The sequence below is a fragment of the Bos javanicus genome, chromosome 14 (genome assembly GCF_032452875.1).
Source record: "Bos javanicus breed banteng chromosome 14, ARS-OSU_banteng_1.0, whole genome shotgun sequence".
Taxonomy (NCBI): domain Eukaryota; kingdom Metazoa; phylum Chordata; class Mammalia; order Artiodactyla; family Bovidae; genus Bos; species Bos javanicus.
In genome coordinates this window covers 40,175,929-40,200,193 of record NC_083881.1, presented here as the reverse complement: position 1 = coordinate 40,200,193, position 24,265 = coordinate 40,175,929, and the positions used below count along the sequence as shown (strand labels likewise).

At 38.3% G+C, this 24,265-nt stretch overlaps 1 protein-coding gene across 4 annotated transcripts in view; it reads right to left on the bottom strand.

Annotated features, from left to right (window-relative positions):
- Positions 1-24,265, bottom strand: part of ZFHX4 (zinc finger homeobox 4) — a 205,207-nt gene that overhangs the window by 18,888 nt on the left and 162,054 nt on the right. For 2 of the 4 annotated variants that reach the window (XM_061439040.1, XM_061439042.1), the window contains exons 5-9: positions 16,518-16,586; positions 7,974-8,093; positions 1,463-1,596; positions 1,035-1,235; positions 377-494 (exon numbers count right to left, since the gene is read on the bottom strand). In XM_061439040.1, the coding sequence (XP_061295024.1) occupies positions 377-494; positions 1,035-1,235; positions 1,463-1,596; positions 7,974-8,093; positions 16,518-16,586 (642 nt within the window). The remainder of the gene's footprint in view (positions 1-376; positions 495-1,034; positions 1,236-1,462; positions 1,597-7,973; positions 8,094-16,517; positions 16,587-24,265) is intronic. The other 2 variants (XM_061439041.1, XM_061439043.1) reach the window with 1 other exon arrangement.

The following is a 24,265-nucleotide window of genomic DNA, read 5'->3' as shown; positions in this document are numbered from 1 at the left end:
AAGGACAGTTTAGGTGTCCCAGGTCAATCTGGTAAAGAATTTGCCTGTCAAGAAGATCCCCTGGAGAAGAAAATGAAAACCCACTTGCCTGGGAAACCCCATGGACAGAGGAGCCTGGTGAGCCACAGTCCATGGGGTCACAAAAGAATCAGATATGACTTAGCAGCTCAACAGCAACAATAACAACAAAGGGTCATTTACAGATAACCAGATAGTAAATATGCCTTGGAAATGACGGTTTTTGGAAATGTGTGTGTTTTTTTTTTCTTTGTGCATCTGAAAAACAAAATCTTTGATGGTAATAATGCTAGATCAGCATCATGCATAGAAGGCCCAGAGTGTGTCTGGCACAGATTCTGGTCACAGGCTGGCATACCTGAATATTTCCCAGCCCCCTCAGCTGTGATGACTGCAGGTGTGTCCCGCTCTGACTTCTCAGAGGCGGCTGCTGGCAGTAGCAAGCTGTTGGGCATCATCACATCAGGGACAGGCACCTGTGAAAACCAAAGGGGTTCATGACAAAGGTACCCCAGACATCATGGACTCCATCACACTTTACCCCAGACAGTTGTGTACCCCACTTATATTTTCCAACCAAAGCAGGGACATTCTGTGACTCTTGAGGTCAATGCTCTCCTTTCAAATTTCAGATCAATGCTGTGGCAATGCTGTATTCTTCTTTACTTTTCTTTTTTTTAAAAAATAAGCTTGAAGGTTTCTGTAGCCCAGAAATGATAGCCAAGCAAAGATGAAACTCCTAGTGCCCATAGGAATCATTTGATTAACATTATAGGTATGAGAATAAGGCTGCAAAATCTGTGTTGTTGAATCAGCTGTGCCTTGTATCACATTTGGGGTTTATTTCCAAGGCACAGGAGAAACAAACGGGCCTTTACTTGTGATTTCTACGACACGGTCAGCAAGAGCTTGTCGCCACTCAGAAGAAATACATTTCTGTCACACAATAATGACAGATTTTATGTTGATACCTTCAGAGATTATGGCACACATGCATCAAGACTTGGTTCCCTTACTGTCATAAGCAGCTTCTCCACGCAATCCGGAGACACACTGTGCAAATGCGTCAGATGAAGCTGGAGGTGCATCTTGTTGCTAAGGACGTCCTGGCAGAGGGGACAGCAGATGACCGGCTGCACTGAGTGCTGTGACAGGACGTGCATCTGGATACGACTTTGGTCCCTACTATTGTAGTTACAATAAGGACACTGATAGAACTGGAAAATATTGAATAAACATGACTCCTATTAGTTAATAGATGTGGATGACTTTGGAGCATTAGAAGTCAGACCAAGAGTTAATTACCTTGCCAATTACAGTGTCTACATACATTTCAACAGCATGGAAAGGTTTGGGGGCTCTAAAATGATCAAGGGCAACAATTTTTAAAAAAATATGTTTATACAGCAAAAGGAGAAAAAAACAAAAAACAAACCATGTGTACCTGTTCGTGACAGAATTTATTGTCCTCTGTAGGCTTTGATCTTTTTGTTGACACATCCTCTTCTTTTGCCAGCAGGAGTGGCTGGGTTCCCCCTGCCACACTGACTTTTAGCTCCTTTTCTGGTGTGATTACTCCTGATTCCCCAAAAGAGAATAGAACATCTCAATCTTAAAAGACTGACAATATCAAAATCAGAAAAAATGATGTCTTTCGCATAGCTCTAAGTCCACTGAATCACTAGAAGGAGGGGCAAGCACTTGTAAATGATGCTAATCTCAAAAGGCAAAAACACACTTCTTTTTGTCCACTGACCAAGTGGACTTTATAAATGTATTTTAAAATGTACTTCTGTCTCCTGTTTAGATAACCCTCAGTGACCATGTAAGATTGATCAATGACACATGTCCTCTGCTGTCTCAATATACCTTTATCACATTAAAGCAAATCTATTCCCATTCACAAATGCTAACTTAGAAAATAATTATTTTTGGAACTGTTTCATTACCTATTTTTTTTTTTCTAAAATTCTAGGACACTAAAAACACTTAAAATTCTGAGAAGGGCTGACCAGTTATAATTCACGAATGAAACCAATGCTTTTATGTGGTGAATATAGGATTTTAAAATTATACATTATGTATCCACTGCTGCTTTTTTGTGATTTATCCTTGGCTTTAGATGTTTCAGCAGGTGGCTATGCATATGACATTGTAGTCCAAATCAAGAAGACAATTGTTTTATGAGGTTAATCTGAATATTCGGTGTTAAAGATGGTTTAAAATTTTGCCTAGATGAGCAATGTAATGTACAGAAGCCTCACACACATCAAAGGATAGAGTGTGATTCTAATTTCCCAATCTAACAGAAAATTCTTTCCAGCATCAATTTTCCCGATAATCTCTTCTGTGAGGCTGGATATTACAGCGACATTGGGTAGGCATGTCACATACATCTCACGACAAACACAAAACCTCATTTACCAGCCATTCCAATCTCATCATAGCACGGCATCATCTGACCTTTTTTCTGCTGTTTATTATGAGTATTTCTAATTTTAACTTTCAATTTTCACCATCTTCCAGTCAATTTGCAACTAAATTATTTCCAGGGTGAGGACACTATCACTGGACAACTGGGTGCAAATACATCTTGAAATGCAATGAAGCTAAACCATTGATTGCTATCAGACCCCGCGTAAATATAGAGTCTAGGCGTAATCTGATTGTATGCTGTGCATGAAGATTTATCTTGATTTTTTTTTCCAATCCACATACGGTTCATATAAATGAACAAATTACACTTTATTGCAAAATAACCCAGTTTTAATTTAAAAATAAGGTCAAGGATGTTATGAAAACAACATAAAAATGAACCCCAAAATAGATTCTTTTTCTCTCCTGGATGGAGATGCATGTTTTATACCATATAAATAATTTTAGGAATTTTGAATTCTGAAAGAAATTTGAAAGTAAGTCTGACTCTAAGGAGACCAAAATTAAAATAGAATTCAAATGACATAATGACAATAATGTTATTCCATTGAGGTCTGTGAAAGGTATAGAATTAGTGCTACAATTTCAAACAAATTGCACTGAGACTTATTTCTATTGATAGATTTGCAAACACTAGATTTTATTTGAATTGGTACATTTGTCTTATATATACAGATATATTAGAGAAACTTAGATTCTTTCTAGATATTTGAAAATATAATTTACTATAGTTACATTTGAATGATTTAAATCTGAGATAAACTAAAGAATTTTGTCACACTGATTAAACAACATCCAAGTATTTCATATCCAAAGATATCTCAAAACCAAGAATGTTTATTTTATAATTCATCCAGGTATCAAAAATTTTTTTCTTCTAAAAGGAAAATTCTCAAAGCAGAATATATTTTGTGCTATTGTTTTAAAAGTATTAAAAACAAATACAAGAAAACAATGGGATATATAAGGTTGGCAAATAAAACTGCTTAAGGTGACAGATCAAGTTGTATAAAATGATTGTCGTTTAAATCAGCGAGTGTCTATCAGTTGCTTTTTCCCTGTGAGACTGGAAAATTTTTCTTTTAAAGTTCCTTAATAATGAGGAAGAATATGCTTCCTTAAGAGAATAATACTATGTCATATTCCCTTATCATTCTTTTGTGTACATGGTAGAATCTGACATGACCAAATAATAGGTTGGTCCAATTCCATATGCTATCAAAGACTGTCACACAGAAGGTAAAAGAGAATTTCCATAATTCTTGTTGCTTGCAGGCTTTAGGAATATCAGAAAGAATAAACCTTCTGGAAACTTCTAAATCTATTAAATGTATAGCTATGGCTTTATTTTTATAAGTATGTATCTTCTAATGTTAGTACTATAAGGATCAAAAAAACTGATTTCAAGGCTTAAAACATTTTACTAAGACTGTACATTGGTGTAAGTATTTGATATAATTAATCATGTTATTTTTAATGTATATTCATATTATCAAGAATATAATTGCTTTTGAATTTAGGGACATTTATGCTGCCTCAAGAAAAGTTTTAGGGTCACTATTTCATAACCATTGTGGTAACTGCTGGATATAATATTCTACCCTATATATGTGTCAGCTTCAATATTTTTTGGCTAATTAAGTTAATTAAACCATGATCTTAATGTAAGCTAGGGGCTCCCTAAAGACCATTTTATTTTAAATTGAGAAGAAGTTATAAAATCTAGACCCCCAAACTCTATCTAGGCACCTCAGAAATACATGCTACTGATAAGAAGCAGCAGCAGAGAATGTTAAGATGCGACAGCATATGACAAAAACAGACTCTTGAAGCGAACACAGGTCATCATGATTATTTGCAAAAATAAGGGACCTTACAATTTATACATGTATGCCTTTTCTACAAAAAGGGGTACCACCTTAGGTATTACTGCCTCCCTGGTGAATTACAGGAAATCAAATCTGGGGTCTTTTTCTGAATTGTTTTATTCTAGAAATATATTAAATAAAGGCTACTTACTTTTTAGGAAGGTTTTAAGTTTTCTGACTACTCATAGTTTATGTCTACAACTTTACTTGAAATGAACACTGTTTTGTTACCAAAATTTTGAAATGAGATCATAATTTATCTTCAAAAAACAATGTCATTTTAATGTACTTTTAACTAAAAAAATGAAGTCTAATTGCAAATAAACACTGCCAAATAGATGAGTCAATGATTATCTGTCAGTTATGGGATTATTTAACTTGCATGAGATTGCTAATATAAAAATGACATAATTCATTTCAATTCAGATGCCACCTACTTAATAAATTTTCAATCCCTAAAATACAGAAGGTTGTAAAATGGTTTATGTTCATAACAACTTAGAAAATCCAATAACATATATGTATTCAGAGCAAATATTGAAAAAAAATACAGCAAAATCCTGGGTTATTACTTATGAATCAATGTATTTGATAAAGTTTGAATACTGTAAAACTTGGATATAACACAAGATGTTATTCAACTCCAAATAAGCCTAAATTATAATGACTGGTACAGTATTCTTTCTAATGAGACTAGAATGAAAGGATAATTTTAATTGCAGTAATGAAGGTTAATTTCCATCTTTCCTCATGTTTACTCCCTTATTAAAAAGCGGTCCCCTTAGCCATGGCAGAGACATATTACATTTTCAATGCAAATGTATTAATCTGGATAAACTCTATATTAATTCTTGTAGTGCACAGAGCTATAATTTGGATTATAATTAATCTAAAGTGGCACTAGATTTAAATGACAATATAAATGAGGCATTAGGAGGCTTTTCTATTATGAATGAATATTCAACAAATATAACTTGCATATTGCCAAGTCTCATTTTGAAAGCTCCCGTCCTAGAGATTAATGTCAGCAACAAAGTACAACAGCTTATACAAACACCTTCTTCCTAACATGTGTTAATTCCTTCCTGTCTAAAAAATTCTGTGTTAAAGTGAGGTCACACTGTTTTCCCATCTAGCACATTCAGATAGTGATTAATGTATAAATTTGCCAGGATTTTTGACATTTATAATTGACATCAGGGAGAAAACCAATATACACATAAGTGGATAATCATTAGAAATACTTACAAGAAAAAAAAACAACAACCATGTAATAATTTTTTCACCTAATCAGATTCAATGTAGAAAGCAGAAAACTTTGTTAAATGTTCACGTGAGAGTGGGCACCCCTGTCTTGTTCCTGATCTTAGAGGAAATGCTTTCTGTTTTTCACCATTGAAAATAATGTTTGTTGTCGGTTTCTCATATGTGTATGTATGCCTATGGCCGATTCATGTTGATCTATGGCAGAAACCAACACAACATTGTAAAGCAGTTATCCTCCAGTTAAAAATAATAAATAAATAAAAATGTACCAAGGGGGTTAAAAATGTTCATGTGAGTTGTCAATAGTAAGAACTGTCAATGTCTGGGACATTTCAAAGCTAAACATTTGCATCTCAGTAATTCCTTTGAGTTGGCTAAAGTACATTTTTATCCCTATAGATGTAGTTGGAGAGGCATTCCTGTAGGGCTAAAAATGTGTCTTAGAAAACTATCATTATCTAACGGTCTGTATCCTCTCACATGCCTGAGTCCTGATGAGATGGTACAATGAGATCCCCAAGAAAGCGTAATAACTCATCAGGCCATTAGGGAGTGATTGAGCCCATTATTTATGTAGACCAGTAAACCAAGCTGATGGAGATAGAGCCCTTGTATCTGTGGTATGTTCCAAGCAAGACTCCTTACTCATTGATGAGATTGGAGCCATTTTCAAAAGATTCCCACAACTCATCCTTTACAAGGTATTAGTTACTGAAAACTAAGCACAATGTCACATTCCTAAGCATTACGTGAATACTCAACAAACACCAATGGGCTGTGTGTTTGACACATTCTTCTGCATGTGTTGGGTTAGGGGTGGAACATACCCTGCAGTCTCTTTTGGTACAACTGTGAGAAAATCACTACTGAAGGCAGGGAGAATCATGGCCTTCCTGAAGTAGTCAAGCAGCTAGCTTTCATGAGATCCTCCTAGACCTAAGCTGACTCCCTTGCTATTTCCAATTCTTTCCAAATGAAGTTTAGATGGCACTGCCCTTGACCTTAACTGATCACAAGGTATTTCAAATACCTTGTCAGTAACCCCAGGAGCTGTATTATTATACAGCTAGGGGATCTTTTTTTTTTTTTTTGTACATTTTTTAGGCTCAAAACCAACCTTAGATCCTCTTTGTTAAAATCAAATTAGAATCATATGCTAGCCACTATATGCTAGATGCAAATTTAAATGGTACTTTTTTCACTGGATTCTGGAGAAAAATTCAGCATGGAAGGGTATGGGGTGGGTAGCAGGGAGGCTCTTCAAATAATTTGCAAAGGGAATGGAAAATTTAGATCTGCAAAGACTGAGTTACAAATGCAGGATAGTTCAGATTTAAATAAACGTGCACGTGAAAATGATATTTTTTGCACAAGTCAATGTCTTCATAGCGAAAACAAGCTTCTTTAGATGCGGCTGTCACTGGAATTCCAGGAAAAGATAGATGACTACCTGAAACGAATAGGCTTGAACCTGTTTCAGCACTTCTTCTGCTTCAATGAGTCCAACATAATAAAACTAGGTATAGCGTGCAGCAAAAGTAGCCAATGTAATATTCATTGCAACCATAGATTTCCATCTCATACATACAAAGCATGGATGAAGTCATATATTTGCCAAATCAAACACAGAAAAAGCCTTAGGTATCCACACCAGATGCTAGCCTAGGGTTTGTTTGTGCACAAGTAAATGTCATGACACGAAGGTTTGTTTTCAAAGACAGTAGCTTTCATTACTGGGATTTGTCTATTCTAGAAGATCAAAATTACCCAGCACCTAATCCCTTCTCAATGATATTTCCTCTTCTTAGGCTGAATCATCTGTAAACTTTTTCACTGGATTTTGTTTGAAATGCCTCAAATAGATGCCCTTAAAAAGGGCAAATTCCTGAGTGTAAGTTGTAAAAAAAAAAAAAAAACCAGAAAGCAAGGAAAAATAACATTTATTTTTAGGGTTACGTGGTTTAGGGAGGGAGGGGGGTGCATATGATTGAATGAAAAAATTCAAGTGATATCTAATCCCATGCTTATGAAAAATTAATATGCCATCAGAGGAATCACAAGTATAGCTAAGATTAATGAAAGGCGCTTAAAAAATTACAAGCACACAAACTGATTTGATTAAAAAATAATCTCGCTGGTCGTCCTGCAATATTCTTCAACTTATCCACATCTATTCTGTCAGATGGTTATGATTAAAAATAGGTCAATGGGAGGCTACTGATAGAAATCACATGCAAAATGCACATGCAATGAATAGTAGTGGGAATGTTCAGACAGTTTAAAATGAATAAAAGCTTTTAATAAGCTGGGGGTGGGTCAGCAAAGGAAGGGTTGATCACTGGGATGGGGTGGGGGAGGGAAAGGTGAAAGATACTAGCATCTTACCGGAGTCTTTATTAGAGTTTTTGCCTTCACTATTGTCTCTCTCACTCGTGTCTTTCTCATCCTCGTCAGCCCCAGCTATAGGTTTAATGGCTCCTTCTGCCTCCTCATTCTGTTCTTCTGCTAAGAAATACACACCAGTCAGTAGGATGGAAAACCCCAGAAACACACACCCGAAAATAAACAATGTGACCATTTAAAAATTTTGTTACTTAGGAATCATTTGCAGACATTCCTTCTCAAAAAAGAACATGAATTTATTCAAAAGTCACTATTAGAACCTGCTGGCTCTACCAATGCAGGGTTTGTTTTTTATCTCAAGCCACTTCTTTTATTTCCACTGAGAAAATGTGCCCATACTAAATTAAAAGAAGTCTTTTCAAAGAAATGCGGTTTGAGCTAGAAAAGATTTAAAAATGAATGCGAGGAGATTTTGTAATTTCAATAGTAGAGCCTTCGAAACTACATGAACCCGCTTCTCCATGGATTTGGATAAACGGCAGAAGGAAGCAAATTCTCAGAAAAATGTCTTCATAATATAATGTGATAATGACGGGTTAAATATAAGACAGGTGTTACTCTCAACTTTCAGTCCTTAGACCCCAGAGGAATCCTTTGGAATTTGTCAGAGTAAGATCACAAAACTTCAGTTATCCTGGGATTTTTTTTTTTTTTTTTCTATAGGGGGAGCTCTACGGAGTGTAGGACAGAAGAAGGTATACTTCTTCTATGACAACCACATCACCCCACACCTCATTCATGGGTTTCACACCAGCTAGATTACATGGAAATCCTCATAGTAACTCAACCCTATTTAATTATTCTGTAAATCTTAGCTACGCCGCTGCTGGTGGATTAATCTGTTTATGCAGTTAGCCTCTATGCTGGGTCGGTGTAGCACTAATCCGTGAAAGGCCCACTGTTCTCTTTCATCCTGCGATCATTTGTCTCTCACTGTGCTGATGTCACATTTTAATGAATTTTTAGCAATCTGAGTAATGCCAGATAACCAGACTTGCAACTCCCCACAGCATGGCATGCTGTTTTCATTGCGGCACAAAAAATAAAAATCCTATTCCCCTGTTCAGGTAGGAATTACATAAATTAGGAGAAGAAGGTAAAATGGGATTTGAAGCACCAGGCTCCTCAATTTCATAAAATCTTTAATGACCATATAAATTAACCCTGGAAAGGCAAAAGGTCACTGACACCCATTTGCATACACTCTTCTATTTGCTTTTGATAAGCAGAGCTTTTATGCAGAGAACATGATACAATTAACCCTTCAAGAACCGTACAAAACGCTACTCTGGACATTTTAAGTGTCAAGCATTAACTGAAAATTACACACTGCATAAAATTTTCATTGCAAATGCTATAGTGATTGAAAGGGGAAATCGTGGCCCTCTCCACACCCCATGTTTTTTTAATAATGTTCTGACAGCAGAATGAAATATCCACTGTCATATGTAGCAGCTGAGCACCAAAAAGAAAAAAAAAAAAAAAAATTGCTATTTAGTGTTTCACTTGCCAGCCATGCTGCACCACTAGAGACCAGAAGACAACAGGAGGGGGGTTGGTTCTGGGCTCAATGGCAGAAACTCCAAAGAAAGACTCCAAGTTTGAAAACAAGGATGTTTAAAACATGTGAAATCAGAGTTTATTTCAACCGGGAGTCCTCAAAGGCACCATGCAAATCTACTGACTCCATAGATACACTTTCCTGTTGCACCAAAATGCAGGGGAGGTCTTCAGGGAGAGGTCAGTCATTGGAGGGTTCGGGGGAAAGTTCCCTTTCAGGCAAATACACGTGAAAATTGTACTTGAAGATGAATCAACCCTTCTCATGGCCCTACCCTTCAGTGATAAGAGGTGATCAAACCCAGACCTCCTCCTTCCAGCAGGGGGCCAGGCTGGGTGGGGACCGTGGCCTGGCTCCGTTTGGGAGGCTGAAATCATAACTGGATTAGGTGGTGTTCCCCTCTCCCCTCCCAAGTCCACACACGTGACTCGACCATCCAGTGTCAGGCCTGCGACCTACGCGACAGCCCGTGGCACTTCCTTCTCAAACTCGTCCCAGGAAAGGGGTGCGAGACTACTGGGAGCGGATTTACTAGACCTTCCCCCCAGGGCTGGAAAACGAAGCGTCAGAGTGCTACTGAGCGTCCTTATCTTGAGGGGACATAAAATGGTAAGGGCTAGCGCCACTCCTGTTCATAAAACATTGCGCGTCAGGAGAAGAAAACGAAAATTATGAAGGTACGAAAAGAGAAACTCCAGTACGGTCTGCGTCTCATCAGACGGTTTCTGCAGGATCCTCTGGTATGTGTCTTAAGTGTGAGAGAAATTCCCAGACAAGTTCTTCTATACATCACGGTGGTGTCTGACCCCAGCCTGACCCTGGCAACAGTTTGAGAAATCTGAATGTGAACAAAGACTCTGTGTCAGCAGCGGGGAGAGATTGTGGGATAGACGCTCCCCATCAACTTAATCGCAAACAGCAGTTCTGAGGCCATAACTTTGCCCGGCTCCTCCAAGCCACAGCTCATAACCTCCAGGGTGGATTTGCCCGCACTCCCTCGGCTTCTGTGACTTCGGGCGCCCCTCCGCCTTTTCTGGTTCTTCCTTTGAAGTAGGCAGGCAATTAGCTCTAATGCTCCAGCAATTCAGACCTGTTTTGTGGTTTCCAAGGCGAAAGCTGTTTATTACAGGTAGGGCTCTTTGGAGCCATAGAACTTGGCGAATTTTTAATCAGGCAAAAAAGAATCAAAGGGTAACTTTTGTACGCCATAAAGTTTCCTCCGAGTCAGGAGAAAAAGGTCACTTTCGTTCTTCAGGAGAGTTTTCGAAATAAAGTTGACATTCGTTTTATAAATAGGCTTTACAGTCAAGAGTATTAAGGGTGGAGAAACCACTTTCCCCTAGAAAACCATGTAGGTTGGATTTGGGGTGAAGGGCAAGAGTTGGCTACGTTCTCATTTTCAAGTACCACATTTCCTCAACTGTAAAATGCTGTAAAATGTAAGATGCTTACATTTTATGAAAAAAGGAAGAGAATTTTATGAAAAAAGGAAAAAAGTATACAGCATGAAATATATTAAAGGGATGTCTTAGAACTCAGGGAAATTACAGAAAATTCCAAAATAAAGATGCTAAAGCAGTTTTTATTTTCATCAATAAATTTCTTCAATATATTATATGTAATAATAATGAAAGTGTAGCATTTGATAAAATAGTTATATTCCCACTGTGTATATTTCAATTATTTTGCCTCATGGAAAACACAGTATTCATATGTTAAATTTTATGATATAATTCAAACATGCATTAGGTCCAGTAGAACTTCCTGATTTTCAAATAAATGATAAAACATTTCAAAATAATAGGAAGAAGACAAAATAATTTTATAGTCTCACAACGATACAATTAACTTCCCCTTGCATTGTTATAGGGCTTCCCTGGTAGCTCAGCTGGTAAAGAATCTGCCTGCAATGCAGGAGACCCCAAATCTGCTTCATGCTCTCTCTCTGATCTAAACACCAGTCAGTTTTGTTCCTACTGCTTTATTATACAGTTGGGTTTGGGAACCCTCTGAGTCTTCTAAGGAAACCACCACATACTTTTTAAACCCATAGTGTGGTGTTGGAGAAGACTCCTGAGAGTCCCTTGGACTGCAAGGAGATCCAACCAGTCCATTCTAAAGGAGATCAGCCCTGGGATTTCTTTGGAAGGAATGATGCTAAAGCTGAAACTCCAGTACTTTGGCCACCTCATGCGAAGAGTTGACTCATTGGAAAAGACCCTGGTGCTGGGAGGGATTGGGGGCAGGAGGAGAAGGGGACGACAGAGGATGAGAGGGCTGGATGGCATCAGGGACTCTATGGACGTGAGTTTGAGTGAACTCCGGGAGTTGGTGATGGACAGGGAGGCCTGGTGTGCTGCGATTCATGGGGTCGCAAAGACTCAGACGTGACTGAGCGACTGAGCTGAACTGAACTGAAAGAGAAAGCGAAGGATAGCAACTGAAACATCTTTAGTTTTTCACATGGAGCATCAATTCTAGACACTTGGCTTATAAGAATTCCTTCTTGTGCCCCTTCTTTGTCTCCCTGTTCAGCTCTACTCCCTCAAAATCTATCCTTTTTATGACCTACTTAAATCTGACTTCTCTATGTAACATCTTTCAGTGACTGCCATTACACAAAGAAAAAGCTCAATCTTCTGAACAGGGCAAGAAGAGCTAGTCTCTGTCTATCACTCCAGTCTCATCTTTCTTCACTTCTTACCTGGCACTTAACTTGAGAACAGTCTCAAATTTCAGGTCATCATCAGAATCGCCTGGAAGACTGGTTAAACCACAGATTGTTGGGCTCTATCCCTACAAATTCTGACTCTGGTAGTGTAGAGTAAGGCCTGAGAATTTACATCTCCAAGTTCCAGATGATGTTAATACTCTTGGTCCAAGACCACATTTCATGAACACACACAGTCATTGATGCCTACCTTCTTTCTATAAGAAACACCGTTCTGTTTCTTGTCTTTTCTAGAATGAATTTTCTTCACTGTATTTAACTCCCATCTTTTAAGTTTAGCTTGGAAAATATCATTTTTATCATATGTAAAAATGGAGCTAATGCTACTTACTTCATAGACTTGTTATAATATATAAAAATTAGCACAGAGCTTAATGCAAAATAAGTATTAAAAATGCTAGCAGTATTATTACTCTTAATTGCTTCTTTTTATATTAGAGAGAAAGTGAAAGTGAGTCGCTCAGTCGTGTCCAACTCTTTATGACCCCATGGACTGTAGCCCACCAGGCTCCTCTGTCCATGGAATTTTCCAGGCTAGAGTACTAGAGTGGGTCGCCATTTCCTTCTCCAGGGAATCTTCCTGACCCAGAGATTGAACTCAGGTCTCCTGCATTGCAGGCAGATGCTTTACCTTCTGAGCCACCAATTTAGTTATTTTTAATTGACTGATGATTGCTTTACAATAGTGGTTTGATTTCTGTCATGCATCAACATGAATTAACCATAGGTCTACATATGTCCCTCCTCTCTTTTAATTGCTTCTTTCTCCAAAAAGTCTTCTCTGAATGCTGAACTAAGATTAGTGTTTCTGGATAGGTTTTTTTTTTCTTTTTCTTGTGCATTAGTGTAAAACAACTTAAGTTAGCATGTGGAAATCAGTATTACCTACTTCCCCTAATAGGTACACATTTACTGAAAACAGTGATTGTCTTTTTTGTCAGTGTTCCAGAAGCACCAACCCCAGGGCTGGAATTATAGAAGGCAGGCAGAGCTTGTTACCTGGAACACTGAGTTCCATTTAGGAAGCAAAACTGGGAAAAGGAAAAGAGGAGTCTAGACTCTATTGCTTTCCTCCATTCATGTTCAATTAAACCTAAAAGAAGCATTTGTTTGTTTTTTTTTGGTTTTGGTCTGGTTTGGGTTGTTTTGTTTTGGTTTAAATTTTCTCTCTCTGCTCAATCATGTTCATTATTCAACCATTGCTGGCCTGGCTCCACATCTATTGCTCTTCTCAAAGCCACTGATGACTTCCATGCTGTGAAATCCAATGGCCACTTTGCATCTTACTTGACTTTGCTCAGAAGATGTTAGTTACTACTCCTTTCTCCTTGAAAAACTCCCTTTCTTGAATTTCATTGCATCAGACTATTGTGATGCCGTACCCCTCTGAAAGTTCTTTCTTATTCCCCTTTGCTGGGGACTCCTCCATTAAAAATCTAAATATTGGAATGTCTCCAGCATTGGTCCTAAGTCCTATTCTCTTATCCACAAAGAATGTTTGATTTGAGGAAAAATAATGATATCCCTAGATGACTTCATCCAGGTCCACTGGTTTCAATTTTGCATCTCCATTTGGATGTCTGAAAGGCATATCAAACTTAATATGTCAAATCGGAGCTCTTGATCACCCTTCAACGTACTCTTTCTCCCCAGTCTCCACGATCTCAGTGAATGGTACCATCATTCACCAAAAGCAAGGCTCATCACTGACTTCTTTCTCCTTCTTATATGCACACCAATCTATCAGAAAGTCCTATTAATTCCAATTCCAGGATATCTTATATACAGTAAACCCATCTATTTCTTTTCATTTTCATTGCCAGTACTGTTAACTGCTTACCTGTAGCTTGCAATGGTCTCATTACTGGGAAAGACTTGCTCTTGCTTTCCCACAATTTATTCAGCACACCTTAATAAAATCGAGCCATTCTGCTGTTTGAGTCCTGCCATGGCTTCCTATTTTGTTTAAAATAACATAGGAACTCTCCACTGTGGTTAAACTGATCAGGCCTCTGTCTACCTTTATGACTTCACCTTACATTGCTCTCCTCTTCACTCATCTCTCTCCACACTACCCTTCTTTCTCTTCACAGAATATGACCAACCTCTTCCCTCTGTCTGTAATGTCTTTCCCCTAATTTTCTCCTTATTATTTTGTACTCAACTTACCTGTCATTTCCTTAGAGAACTTCTCTGACCACTGTTTCTAATATAGCGTCTCACCAGTCACACAGGTGGGGGCCTCAGACTTTAGTGGGAATCACTGTCACCTGGAGGGCATGTTAAACCCTAGACTGCCGGGCCCCATCTTCAGTGCTTCTGATACATTAAATCTGGGATAGGGCCTAAGAATCTGCATTCTTTCCAGTTCCTGTATCGTGCTGATGCTGTCTGTAAGGAGTCCACACTTTGAAAACCTCTGCTCTACTTCCTTCATATTTGTTGAAATCTGAAAATAACTAATTTGTATAGAAATAACATCTAAAAGGGCTTCCCAGTGGCCCTAGTGATAAAGAACTTGTCTGCCAATGCAGGAGACATAAGAGACTTGGGTTCCATCTCTGGGTTGGGAAGATCCCCTGGGGAAGGGAATGGCAACCCACTCCAGTATTCTTGCCTAGAGAATCTCATGGACAGAGAAGCCTAGAGGGCTACAAGTCCATAAGGTTGCAGAGTCAGACATGGCTGAAGTGACTTGGCACATATACATGAAACATCTAAAAAATGAGAGAACTAATCAGCCTAACTCAAAACTTATGCCCCACAGTTCCCACCAATTTTGAGTAAATTGATGATTCTGAGTTTTCTTACTTGGGGTAATGAGGACTATGGTATGATATAATCAATTAAAATCAAAGAGGAGAAGAAATGGTTTGCAGAGAAGAGCTCAATTTGGAATTTGTTATATTTGATTTCTTTGTAGAACATCTCCATGAAACTATCCAGAAGGCATGGGAGTGTCTAAATATAAAACTTCTCAGAAAGGTTGAAGATATAAATTTTGATGTCTTTGTTTATAAAACAAATATATTGACAGGTAGTGGTCTCTTTTTAGTTTGATATATTTCTCATAGTTTTGATTTTTGCCCTATTATTTTCAACCTAGTCATTAATGCAATTTTTTTATTGGCTTGAAGTGAGGAAGATAAACTGAGTTTATGCTAATTTATTTTAAATATATTCTCTGATTTTCTATGGAAAAGTAACATAAGATGAAAAATAAATAATGATTTATAAATAAAAAAGTATTCATGAGATAGGCATTCAGTTCAGTTCAGTTCAGTCGCTCAGTCATGTCCGACTCTTTGTGACCCCATGAATCACAGCACGCCAGGCCGCCCTGTCCATCACCAACTCCCGGAGTTCACCCAAACTCATGTGCATCAAGTCGGTGATGCCATCCAGCCATTTCATCCTCTGTTGTCCCCTTCTCCTCCTGCCCACAATCCCTCCCAGCATCAGGGTCTTCTTTTCCAATGAGTCAACTCTTCGCATGAGATAGGCATAGGTGAAGGTAAACTTTACTTTTAAGAATTTTTAAAGAGGGAAGTTCTGACTTTATATTGGAGGGATAATTTCACTTGAAATTTTAAAACATATTTCAAAACCCCATTATAAATGTGAGGGACTTTTTATAATCATTTTTTGTTCTGTATTGACATTATTATTCCAATTGTATAAATCTGGAAACTGGGATCATTTTATAGCGGAAATAAGTGAGGTGTATTATAGCAACATGGATGAAATTCCTCTTAAACTATGTGAATATAATGCAGCTAAAAAGGCCTCACCTCCATTTTTTAACACACACATAAGCATGCAAATCATAGGAGCCAGTGATTGTGTTGACACAGTTGTAAAAATCCAATCAACTCATTACCAAAACTAACTCCAGCATCCAGGTTGTTTGACTTGGGGCAGAAACAATACCCAGCTTATTGACTTTCACATTGTATAAAACCATCAATTTATGTAAAAAATTTCACTCTGTATAAATGTAGATGTGAGAAATTATCCAGCAGAAGTTACTTGTTCTCTGGGAATTTCCTTTACATATGCATCCAAATTTGACTATATTTAATTTTTATATTAAATTGATATATTCTATATAGGATTTAAATTTTTTGTGTGATTTGATCAGTTCTAGCTAGGGCAGTTCCAGAGAGTTTATTTCATAGATTATGAGAGTAACAAAAGTAATTCATTTAAGACAGACAAGAATAAGACAAATTACCTGAGGTTGCTCTCAACTGCTGCTCTGTAAGATCATCCTCACAGGTCCTGGCTCCCAAAGAGGCAGTTTCTGCAGAGGACATCAGAATGAAAGGTAGTCAGCACACCATGGTCAGCTCTGTGGTGTCAGTCAATACCACAGAACCAAAATTTGACTTTCAAAGAGATAAGCACCAGGTAGAATTTGCTGGCACACCTTACACCCTAGTGGCTGCCCAAATGAGTCCAAAGAATAGTAAGCCTAGATCTCATTCTCACGATCAGCCACACACAACAAATAAAATCACAGAGAATAAAATATGGAAACAGGAAAGGCTCATTCAGATTTTTCGCACTTGGTTATCTGGCCAAGCCTACATGTTATAATGACAATGGCATATTGCATAAAACTGGGAGCATAGTTTTATTTCTCTGTCAAAAACATAAAGAAAACCCCTCAATATACAATTCCCTGGTAGCTCATATGGGAAAGAATCTTCCTGCAATGCAGAAGATCTGGGTTCAATCCCTGAGTCTGGACAATCCCTTGGAAAAGGGCATGGGAACCCACTCCAGTATTCTTGCCTGAGGTCAGCGGGGCCTGGCCGGCTACAGTCCATGGGGTCGCAAAGAGTTGGACACAATTGAGCAACTAACACAATATAGGAGAGATGATGTGAGAGACCAAAACAGAAAACAAGTACTTGAAGAAAACTGAAGAATAAGTTCAAGTCATCAATGAAGTCACATCTTTATTCTGATCTATTATGTGAGCCCCAGAGCAGAAGTGTTGACAACATCCTGGTTTGCTAAATTCATGCCCAAGTCCTAAGTTCCATCTAACTCTGCTCTTCGAGTTCCCTGTTGTAGGAGAATCTATGATAAACAAGACTTAAGGAATCACCTTCAACACCTTATTTTTTCTCTACAGCAATTCAACACTTGCTATTCATTTCATTTTACAATGTACCTTTCATGTCTATTTCTCTATTTCTCTGTCATTGTATCTTTCCTGATCATTTCAGTAGCCTCCACAACAATTTCCCTGCCTGGAATTCCATGTCTTTCCAGTCTAATCTCTCATAATATCTCAAGAACTATCTTTCACGAAAACAGAATTGCTTGAGTAAAAATCAGAGTTCTAGCACTTTCCAGGTAAGGGAACCCTCAAGTATATTACTTAACCTCTCTAAGCCCTGATTTCCTCTTTTGTAAAATGCAGAAATAATTACATAAATAATCAGCAACTGTAAGAGAAAATAACACAAATAAAGGTAAAATGTGATATGGACTTCAAAGTAAGAAAAGCTCATATATTATTAAGAGGATAAAAAAGTTGTTATACAATTCTTACACTGCCAAAGAGACTCAAGTTTATCTAATATTTCTAGGCAATAGCATCTGTGGTTGATTCTGAAGGTTTTAATTAAACAAATAACGAACCTTAAAAATAGAAGTGCACACCAAAGCACTATTATTACATTCACTAATTGTTTCTCCTGCTACATACAAAATCTTTGGCCTTTGTTGGTAAACTGTTTAAAAACAATACAATCATAATAAATACATAGTACCCATTCCCAAGAATAATAACAACAACAAAAAAACAATTATCTTGTAACTATATCTTTTTTTTTAAATTTTTTAAATTTTATTTTATTTTTAAACTTTACATAATTGTATTAGTTTTGCCAAATATCAAGATGAATCCGCCACAGGTATACATGTGTTCCCCATCCTGAACCCTCCTCCCTCCTCCCTCCCCATACCATCCCTCTGGGCCGTCCCAGTGCACTAGCCCCAAGCATCCAGTATCGTGCATCAAACCTGGACTGGCATCTCGTTTCATACATGATATTTTACATGTTTCAATGCCATTCTCCCAAATCTTCCCACCCTCTCCCTCTCCCATAGAGTCCATAAGACTGTTCTATACATCAGTGTCTCTTTTGCTGTCTAGTACACCGGGTTATTGTTACCATCTTTCTAAATTCCATATATATGCGTTAGTATACTGTATTGATGTTTTTCCTTCTGGCTTACTTCACTCTGTATAATAGGCTCCAGTTTCATCCACCTCATTAGAACACCTCATTAAAAATATCTTGTAACTATATCTTAAGTTAGTCTTGAGAAAAAAGAATTTGTCATCAGTTTTTGCTTATAAATTGAGGAATAAGTTCCAAATAGATCACAGCATTGATGTCTAATCAATAGATCACTCAAGAAGCCCACTTTTTCCTCCTGGCAACTTCTCACTTCGTTATACCTTGATCAATATTATTCGTTTTATTTTTTGAATGTTTTGTTGTTCTTCTGTTCAACTCTCATTCATCCCTCAAAACCCAAAGCAAGGGTCACTTCCTCTTTGCTTGTGTAACAATTAGCCTTTATACATCTCAGCACTTCTGATGCATTGCATTGCATTATGTGATCTATGTCTGTTTACTCAATAAATTGTGAGTTCCTTAAGAAATTTCATTTTCACATATTCTCAATCAAGGAGAGAGTGAAGAATATGAAAGTCACCTTGTTGTTCAGTCGCTAAGTCATGTCTGACTCTTTGTGACCTCATGGTCTGCAGCAAGCCAGGCTTCCCTGTCCTTCACTATATCCCAGAATTTGCTCAAACTCACCTCCATTGAGTCCATGATGCCATCCAAGCATCTCATCCTCCGTTGCCCCTTCTCCTCCCGCCCCCAGTGTTTCCCAGCTTTAGGGTCTTTTCCAATGAGTTGGCTCTTTGCATCACCTAGGACACCTTTATTCAAAGTATTAAACTACACCCTATGTCCTGAAATAGATGAAACTCAAGATGAGTATTTTACGAAAGCTTCCCAGGAGCCTTAGGACTCTATAAATTCAAAACTTTCTCAAATATACCAAAAACAAGTAAGTCATCTTATATATACATATGGAGAAGGAAATGGCAACCCCTCAAATATTCCTGCCTGGGAAATCCCATGCACAGGGGAGCCTGGCAGGCTATAGTCCTTGGGGTCCCAAAGAGTCGGACACGACTGAGTAACTAAACCATCACCACCATATATACATATAAATATTGTGTTTAAAATCATTTCTTCCCCTCTTTTCTAGCGAAAAACAATCCTATTTTATCAAATAATCTTACCATTGCACACACATACACACTGAAGTGTATCAAACAGATTTGTTCAAATAGACATCAGTAGTGACTGAACAACAAGAAACAGTATCTAAGTAAATTTTTTCAAAGGATTGCTACTTTTCAAAGATTTATGATAATAAAAAGAACACAATGACAAACATTAAGTTTCCATCTCTGCCAGGTACTGTGGTAAACTATTTGTGTAAAAGCAGTCATGTAACCTTCATGTAAGCTAGTGAAGGTGATGGAATTCCAGTTGAGCTACTTCAAATCCTCAATGATGCTGTGAAAGTGCTGCACTCAATATGCCAGCAATTTGGAAAACTCAGAAATGGCCACAGGACTGGAAAAGGTCAGTTTTCATTCCAATCCCCAAGAAAGGCAATGCCAAAGAATGCTCAAACTTCCACACAATTGCACTCATCTCACGCGCTAGTAAAGTAATCCTTAAAATTCTCCAAGCCAGGCTTCAACAATATGTGACCATGAGCTTCCAGATGTTCAAGCTGGATTTAGAAAAGACAGAGGAACCAGAGATCAAATTGCCAACATCCGCTGGATCATGGAAAAAGCAAAGGAGTTCCAGAAAAACATCTACTTCTGTTTTATTGACTATGCCAAAGCCTTTGACTGTGTGGATCACAATAAACTGTGGAAAATTCTGAGAGAGATGGGAATACCAGACCACCTGACCTGCCTCTTGAGAAATCTGTATGCAGGTCAGGAAGCAACAGTTAGAACTGGACATAGAACAACAGACTGGTTCCAAATTGGAAAGGGAGTATGTCAAGGCTGTATATTGTCACCATGCTTATTTAACTTATATGCAGAGTACATCATGAGAAACGCTGGGCTGGATGGAGCACAAGTTGGAATCAAGATTGCCAGGAGAAATATCAATAACCTCAGATATGCAGATGACACCACCCTTATGGCAGAAAGTGAAGAAGAACTAAAGAGCCTCTTTGTTCTTGATGAAAGTGAAAGAGGAGATTGAAAAAGTTGGCTTAAAATTCAACATTCAGAAAACTAAGATCATGGTATCTGGTCCCGTGACTTCAGGGCAAATAGATGAAGAAACAGGGGAAACAGTGTCAGACTTTATTTTTGGGGGCTCCAAAATCACTGCAGATGGTGACTGCAGCCATGAAATTAAAAGATGCTTACTCCTTGGGAGAAAAGTTATGACCAACCAAGGTAACATATTAAAAAGCAGAGATGTTATTTTGCCAACAAAGGTCCATCTAGTCCAGGCTATTGTTTTTCCAGTAGTCACGTATGGATGTGAGAGTTGGACTATAAAGAAAGCTGAGCGCCGAAGAATTGATGCTTTTGAACTGTGGTGTTGGAGAAGACTCTTGAGAGTCCCCTGGACTGCAAGGAGATCCAACCAGTCAATCCTAAAGGAAATCATTCCTGAATATTCATTGGAAGGACTGATGTTGAAAGGACTGAAGCTGAAACTCCCATACTTTGGCCATGTGATCCGAAGAGCCAACTCATTTGAAAAGACCCTGATGCTAGGAAATATTGAAGGTGGGAGGAGAAGGGGATGACAGAGGATGAGAGGTTGGATGGCATCACTGACTCAATGGACATGAGTTTGAATAAACTCCAGGAGTTGGTGATAGGCAGACAGGCCTGGCGTGCTGTAGTCCATGGGTTTGCAGAGAGTCGAACATGACTGAGTGACTGAACTGAAGTGAACCTTCACAATACAATCAGGAGGCAATGATTAATCTTTATTTTACAAATCATGAGTCTAGAGGCTCAAAGAGGTTAAGGTCACTTGCTCCAGGTCCCCAAGTTTGAAACTGACAGAGCTTGAAATAAAACCCAGGTCTGCCTGGTAAAAAAGTCTGTGAAATTTTGGATATGTCTACTACCACAGTTTTTAGGAATCTATAAAGGTTTTCCTATCTTCATGAAAGCCAGCGAACTAAGAGTATGAGGTTTGGGGGAGTTGAGGGAGGAGGTAGGTAAGAAAGAAATTTTCACTAGTCCTATGAAAACTCTGATATTTCATAAAATATTTACATTCCTTAAATATAAACTATAACCAAACAGTTTGCTGCCACATAGAAATCTTTTCATTTGATAGTGATTTAAGGAAATGTGTGTGTATGTGTGTGTGTGTGTGTTTAGCTGCTGTTGCATCTGACTCTTTGCCACCCCTTGGACTGCAGCCCACCATACTCTGTCCATGGGATTTTCCAGGCAAGGATACTGGAATAGTTGCCATTTCCTCCTCCAGGAGATCTTCCTGATCCAGAGATCGAACTCATCTCCTGCACTGGCAGGTGGATTCTTTATCACTGAGCCACCTGGGAAGTCCTTTAAGGAAAATATAAAATGTCAAAACCAAAATCTTTTATTTAATCTCACAATTATGGAGACTTCTGAAGAGAATGGCTTGTGCAAATAATTTTATAAGGGAATGCAGTGAATGGCTACCCACTCCAGTATTCTTGGGGCTTCCCTGGTGGCTCAGATGGTAAAGAATCTGCCTGTAATGTGGGAGACTTGGGTTTGATCCCTGGGTCAGGAAGATCCCCTGGAGAAGGGAATAGCTATCCACTCCAGTATTCTTGTCTGGAGAATCCCATGGACAGAGGAGCCTAGCAGGCTACAGTCCATAGGGTCACAAAGAGTTGGACACGACTGTTCAAGTAACACTTTCCACTTCTTTCACAGTGCAGTATGCCACATAATTCTTTTTATATCCTCAACAGTGCTGCCTTCTTTATACAAATGATATAAATATTTTAATAAAGGAGCTTTTAACTTATCAAGTGAACTGATTAATCTATACTTTTCTGCCTGTGTAAAATGACATGTTTAAAGCTTAGTAATGATACATAGCATCTTTCAATATTTCACTTTAATAATTGCTCTGTAATAACAAATCTGACTGCTGTTAACACGATCTGTCTCTTTTCCTGGCGATTTAATTAGATTACTAATTGGTGTTCTTCAGCACCTGACCTTTCTTACTTAATACTATTTAAGAATAATACCACTGACAATTCATCTAGTATTTTACTCTATTCTGTCCATTTGGTGATGATCACATATTTAAAAATGGGATCAAATTATTTTTATTAACACAAGGTAGGAGTAATTACTGCATTTTCTGAGGAATAGTATATTGATTATAGTATCAACAGTCAGATTGTATAGTATATTACAACCATCATCACCACCACTAACATTTTACAGTATCTGAGGCTGATTGATACCCTTTATATGTGTTAGGATGCCCCAAGCAAGTGGTGGAGCTATGATTTGAATCCATACAGTTTTATTCAGGAATCTGAAACTCCAATACTTTAGCCTCCTGATGCGAAGAGCTGACTCATTGGGAAAGACCCTGATACTGGGACAAAGATTGAAGGCAAAATGAGAAGAGGGCAGCAGAGGATGAGATGGTTAGATAGCATCACCGACTCAATGTCCATGAATCTGAGCAAACTCTAGGAGATAGCCAAGGACAGGGAAGCCTAGCAGGCTACAACCTGTGGGGTCACAAAGAGTTGGACCAGTAAACGACAAAAGCTCTCTTAACCAAAATGATGTCAGTTCAGTTCAGTCGCTCAGTCACGTCCAAGTCTTTGTAACCCCATGGACAGCAGCATGCCAGGATTTCCTGTTCATCACCAACTCCCAGAGCCTTCTCCAAGCTCATGTCCATCGAGTCGGTGATGCCATCCAACCATCTCATCTTCTGTCATCTCCTTCTCCTCCCGCCTTCAATCTTTCCCAGCACCAGGGTCTTTTCCAATGAGTCAGTTGTTCACATCAGGTGGCCAAAGTATTGGAGCTTCAGCTTCAGCATCAGTCCTTCCAATGAATATTCAGGAATGATTTCCTTTAGGATTGACTGGTTGGATCTCCTTGGGGTCTAAGGGACTCTCAAGAGTCTTCTCCAATACCACAGTTCAAAAGCATCAATTCTTCGGTGCTCAGCTTTCTTTATAGTCCAACTCTTACATCCATACATGACGACTGGAAAAACCATAGCTTTGACCAGACGGACCTTTTTGGTAAAGTAATATCTCTGCTTTTTAATATGCTGCCTAGGTTGGTCATAGCTTTTCTTCCAAAGAGCAAGCATCTTTTAATTTCATGGATGCAGTCACCATCTACAGTGATTTTGGAGCCCCCAAAAATAAAGACTCTCACTGTTTCCATTGTTTACCCATCTATTTACTATCTAATGATGGGACCGGGTGCAATGATCTTAGTTTTCTGAATGTTGAGTTTTAAGCCAACTTTTTCACTCTTCTCTTTCACTTTCATTAAGAGGCTCTTTAGTTCCTCTTCGCTTTCTGCCATAAGGGTGGTATAATCTGCATATCTGAGGTTATTGATATTTTTCCCAGCAATCTTGATTCCAGCTTGTGCTTCATCCAGCTCGACATTTCACAGGATGTACTATGCATGTAAGTTAAATAAGCAGGATGACAATATACAGCCTTGACGTACTCCTTTCCCGATTTGAAACCAATCTGTTGTTACATGTCCAGTTCTAACTGTTGTTTCTTGACCTGCACACAAATTTCTTAGGAAGGAGGTAACGTGGTCTGGTATTCCTGTCTCTTTAAGAAGTTTCCAGTTTGTTGTGATCCACACAGCCAAAGTCT